A 5369-nucleotide genomic window follows, 5' to 3' on the forward strand; every position below is an offset into this window, starting at 1 on the left:
TCAAAGGACGGAGGATTAACTGAGACGATTTGCCCAGTCGTACAGAGTGAACAGAGACCATAATCTTAATCTAAGGTCCCGTTTGGAAATTTTTATTTCCTGTCACCTCAAATGTTTTAGATCCTAATTTTAGGAGTATTAAATATAGATTAATTACAAAATCAATTGCATAAATGAAGGCTAATTCGTGAGACGAATCTATTAATCCTAATTAGTTCATGATTTGACCATGTGATGCTACAGTAAATATGTGCTAATCATAGATTAATTAGGCTTAATAGATTCATCTGGCGAATTAGCCACGGCTTATGCAATTAGTTTTATAATAAGTTCACCAATTGGTATCAAACATCCGATGTGACCCGAACTAAAAATTAGTTCATGGATCTAAACACCCCCGTAAATGGATTCTGACACATCACATTGATCCATTATTCATGTAACATTATCAGTCAGCTCCTGAGAAAAATATTCATTATCTGAACGCCCTTATTATTTATTTTATTTTTTTGAAAATTAACTTATCTTATTTTTGGGCAAAAACAGCCCTCCATGTTCCACACCAAAGGGGCATAGTGTAGTGTTACACTGTTACCACTGTGTAAATAAAGAAAGCTAGGTCCACCGTCCACATGCAAAAGAGTGAAGCTGCAACTGTACAAGCTGGTGGTGGATGCTGGATGGATTCTCTCGAGACTTTTTACCCCATCTGCCTGTCCTTGCAGCAGCCAAAGATGAACTTTCCAGCTCTGCAAAACCATGATCTGTTTTCATCCAAATAACACCATGACACTAATGCCCTCTTGTGACATTTTTTACTCCCTAACTACTTGCTATTAACAAACTACTTCTGAAACAGGAGTACCAGTGTTTGTTTCATCTTAAATGCATATGCATCCTGCTAGTAGTACACTTGCTCTTGTTAACTACTTGCTGTGTTTTGGACACTGGTACAATCTTCAATTATACACCGGACCATTACTTTTTTTTAAATTTTTTTACCAGTATATACTAGTAATAAATAGGTAAATCTACACGGTTTAGAGGTAGAGAGGATTTTTCAATAGGAAATTTGGAATACAAATGTGACGTGGTTTTAAATATTGTGAGAATCGCAAATCTGCCATGCCTTTAAGATTTGACAGCTCGCATGAGCTAACTAAACGTGTCCTTTTGACGAGATACGGCTGCTCCGTGCTCCTGCTCTCAATCAGCGCTGTTTGCGTTGCCTCATTTCCTGCTTCCCTCTCCTTCCCGCTGCCATGTATAAAGATTCCAAGCTTCCTTAACCAAGCCTGCCACCATTAAAAGCCGCAGGCCCAGCAGCTCATCCATCTGACCTGACCTCTCTCCCCTGAACAACCAGGGTCAGTCAGGTCTCTCTCTGCTTTGCCTAACCATCCGTTCATCCCCCGACCACACCAGAGGTTCCCCGCCTTGAGATGCTTTACATGTTGTAGCCGGCAAGAACCTTCCCTCCCCGGCGCAAAGGGGCTCGCTTTCCTTGGAGGGGCATTGTCCCTTTCCGGCTTTCCCCGGCATTTCCCCTCTGGTTCTAAACAAGCCTTTCCTTGCCCCCGGGCTTCGTTCTTGTTGCCTCTTGGTGTGCCTTCTGCGGAATGGCGGCGGGGCTGCTGCTCAAGATGGTCGGGTTCTGCGTCTGGGCCCTCTTCTGGCTCGGCGGCACCGCCACCGTGAGCACCACGGCCCTCGCCGGCGGCGACGCGGTGGTCGTGGACGCGCGGTCCGCCGTCGCGGCGACGGACGACGACTTCGTCTGCGCCACATTGGACTGGTGGCCGCCGGACAAGTGCGACTACGGCACCTGCAGCTGGGGCCGCGCCTCCCTCCTCAACCTGGTCAGTTCAGCTTCACACACACGCATGGTGCCTTGCCAGATTACTTGAGTGCCTGAGCTCTGAACTTAGTTTATGCCCATGCCAAGGATAATTCTGTGGAACCCGTAGACCATGTACGGGGATCTCAATGAATCTTTTTTCTAGTTTTCTCTTGGTCGGCAGCGACATACTCTTTGTGAGCTGTGTTCGATAGTATCATAGTAACAATTTGGAATTCGACAGCCTAGGGAGATTCATTGGTTTCATTCCATGGACCTAGAGTCATGCCGGGCTGTCTGCATTTACAGTAGAGTAGCTTTTCCTACCAATCATGTGCAAATGTAAAGCCTACCAAAATACTTGGCTATATTCTAATGCTCGTGATTAGAGAATGGTTGGAGATTCATCAACAGAAGAACAGAGGTCAGGTTGTAGGAATTTACTATATTAGGGTACGTGCTTGCGTGCGTGCCTGCTCAACTGTGCGTTTGCTAGTTTTCAATTCATTGGCTGCTAGCTTTGCAGAAGTTTGTGCAAATCAAACCATGACATGGGTTATTGACACAGGTCTTTAATATTTTCCTCCCTGCAGAATCTCTCTAACAAAATCCTGCTGAATGCCGTCAAAGGTAAGCCAACACATGATCACAATCCCTTTCGCTTTCATAAGAAAATTTGCCCTACTGTCCAATCAAGAAATAAATGGTCTTGCTTGAAATATAATACAGTCGTTGGTTTTCGATGTGACGGTAACAAACCAACTGTAGCAAAAAGTTCTAGCAGCAGTAGTACTCTGAAAGCCATGGCATATTCTTTTCGTAAGATGAAATCTATGGTACTGGTTCGTTTGATATGTGGCCCATCCTCAGATAATAATCTAATAAAATTTGCAGCATTCTCCCCTCTGAAGCTCCGGCTGGGCGGCTCTTTGCAAGATATGTTGATATATGACACCGGTGACTCTCACCAGTCATGCACTCCATTCGTGAAGAACACGTCCGCGATGTTCGGTTTCTCACAAGGATGCCTACCGTTGAATAGATGGGATGAGCTAAATGCTTTTTTCCAAAAATCTGGGTATTTTGGTCTACTCATAACCTCAGGAGAGTTGCAGGAACTGCATTCTATTTGGACATGATTGCCTAACCTTGTGCTTGATGTTGCAGGGCAAAAATTATTTTTGGGTTGAATGCTCTGAATGGACGGGTCCCAATGCCCGATGGTTCTTTAGGGGGGCCATGGAATTACACGAATGCAGCTTCTTTTATTCGCTACACCGTCAACAAAGGATATGATATCCATGGATGGGAGCTCGGTATGTTCTGTGTAATCTTGTGGGTTGTGTGGTTTTGTCACAAAAGAGCGTCACGTTATCTTCCTATGATATGGTTTTGAAGCCACTTTATTTAGACAGTTCTGATAAGTGTGTAGGAAAGGAATCCAGACAAGTGTGTCGACATCATTTAGATAGGAGTAGATAATTGGTTAAGCTATCAGTAAAGAGCTAAGGAAAAGATCATAGATGATGCTTTCAGTATCTTTTCACACGTCAATGTGCAAAAGGCATACTTTTATGTACACTAGTTTTGCTTAAGAAGCAACCCAATCTGAGCAGTACTTCTGCATAGTATAGTATTTTGGAACCTTAATACAGTGTTATTGTAGGAAATGAACTCAGTGGTAGTGGAGTTGGAGCCCGGATTGATGCAGACCAATATGCAGCAGATGTGATTACTCTGAAACAAATCATTGACAGCACCTACCAAGGCAACCCATCAAAGCCTCTAGTACTTGCACCAGGAGGCTTCTTTGATGCAGCCTGGTTCACTGAACTCGTCAGCAAAACAAAGCCAAGCCAAATGGATGTGATCACTCACCATATCTACAATTTAGGCCCCGGTATGCTCGCCTTGACTTGCCATGTACATGACTTGGAGACTTGGAATCTGCATAACTAGATAGAATGATGAATGTATCAGGTGTTGATGATCATCTGATTGAGAAAATTCTTAATCCATCTTACCTTGATGGTGAGGCGAGCACGTTCAGCAATCTTCAGGGGATACTGAAGTCTGCAGGGACATCCACCGTTGCCTGGGTTGGCGAGGCTGGAGGGGCTTACAATAGTGGTCACCACCTTGTAACTGATGCATTTGTGTTCAGCTTCTGGTAAGCCAGGAGCATGCTTGAAGCAGCACACAGCTATGCTCAGCAATTGAATTTGAAGGAACCACCTGAAGAAGTATTTATTGACTTTCAACTGATGACGTTTCAGGTATCTGGATCAGCTTGGGATGTCATCAAAGTATGACACAAAGAGTTACTGTAGACAGACCTTGGTTGGTGGGAACTATGGCCTGCTCAACAAAACTACATTTGAACCAAATCCTGACTATTACAGGTAGACATACATAAATTCTCCATAGCTTCAGTGTATGTATCAGGTGTTGATGGTCATCTTTCAAAATAAAAGGATAGGAGAAAGAAACTTTGTGCATCTTAATTTAGTAACTTTCTGATTTCTCCGCAGTGCTTTACTATGGCATCGCCTCATGGGAACCAAGGTCCTCTCGACGACATTCAATGGCACAAATAAGATCCGTACTTATGCACATTGTGCAAGAAATTCGGTGAGGGAGCACATACAATTCAAAGTTCCGTTTCTTTTTTTGCAACTCCTAGTAACTATCTGAACCAACCTATTTCCTTGAATTTTTCAGGAAGGGATTACTCTGCTCCTGATCAATCTCAGTGGCAACAATACAAACCACATTTACGTGGCGAGCGAAGGTGCACGGACCCAGAGTGCAAGGAAGGAGAATAGAAGGTTTGGTCACATTCCTGGGCTTGGTGAAGCCGCCGAGCTCACAAGAGAAGAGTACCATCTCACTCCCAAAGATGGGAACTTGCAGAGCCAACAAGTGCTGCTGAATGGCAATGTGTTGGCGACTGATGCCAATGGAGACATCCCAAAGCTGGAGCCTGTGCAGGTCGAGGGAACACAGCCCATAACCGTGGGTCCTTACTCCATTGTGTTTGCTCACATCCCAAGCTTCTATGCTCCTGCCTGCAGTTAGATATTTTTTATTATCTGATTTTTTTCACATTCTCGGTGTGAACGATGCTATTGTCATAGGTTAGATGATGTCTGGGTGATCGGCGAAGCTTGTTCACCTGCACGTGAAGTAAGCTGTAAGGCTGAAAGATTTGTGATTTGTCATTCTTTTAAGAAAGAATTGTTCAGATAATGTATGAGAAAAAAGGAAGGAAAAATGAAATAAGTTAAAAGAAAAGGGGATAAGTCCAATTTTCATCCTACAACTGTAGCAGAAGCTTGATTTTCAACCCACAACTACAAAATCGGACACGGAGGGCCATCCAATTGTCAAAACCGGGCAAATTTGGCCCTTTGGGTGATTTCAAGAGTAGTTTTGCATTTTCTAGAATTTTTTTTAAAAAAAATAGGTTTAATTAAAAAATTCATAACTAATTCATTTCAAACCAAAAGAATATAAAATTTAGTGCCAATAA

The 5369-nt window shown here is 43.3% G+C and overlaps 1 protein-coding gene across 2 annotated transcripts; it reads left to right on the top strand.

Annotated features, from left to right (window-relative positions):
• The first annotated feature begins 1201 nt into the window (after positions 1-1201).
• Positions 1202-5151, top strand: LOC117841426 (heparanase-like protein 3). Of its 2 annotated transcripts, none has more exons than XM_034721784.2 (9): positions 1202-1859; positions 2431-2467; positions 2732-2915; positions 3005-3153; positions 3504-3737; positions 3818-4007; positions 4114-4239; positions 4369-4468; positions 4559-5151. In XM_034721784.2, exons 1-9 carry the CDS (start codon positions 1620-1622, stop codon positions 4913-4915), a joined length of 1617 nt encoding a protein of 538 aa, XP_034577675.1. In that variant the 5' UTR covers positions 1202-1619; the 3' UTR covers positions 4916-5151. The 2 variants fall into 2 exon arrangements, with proteins under 2 accessions (XP_034577675.1, XP_072146284.1); XM_072290183.1 differs by having other exon boundaries at positions 1787-1859; positions 2406-2467.
• Positions 5152-5369: the final 218 nt, after the last annotated feature.

The sequence above is a fragment of the Setaria viridis genome, chromosome 1 (assembly GCF_005286985.2).
Source record: "Setaria viridis chromosome 1, Setaria_viridis_v4.0, whole genome shotgun sequence".
NCBI lineage: Eukaryota > Viridiplantae > Streptophyta > Magnoliopsida > Poales > Poaceae > Setaria > Setaria viridis.

Bases quoted from the DNA above. Each gene is read 5' to 3' on its own strand.
- LOC117841426 (XM_034721784.2), top strand. From the start codon at position 1,620: ATGGCGGCGGGGCTGCTGCTCAAGATGGTCGGGTTCTGCGTCTGGGCC. The intron at 2,468-2,731 runs GTAAGCCAACAC...TAAAATTTGCAG, and splicing joins CCTGCTGAATGCCGTCAAAG to CATTCTCCCCTCTGAAGCTC. The intron at 4,469-4,558 runs GTGAGGGAGCAC...TGAATTTTTCAG, and splicing joins CACATTGTGCAAGAAATTCG to GAAGGGATTACTCTGCTCCT.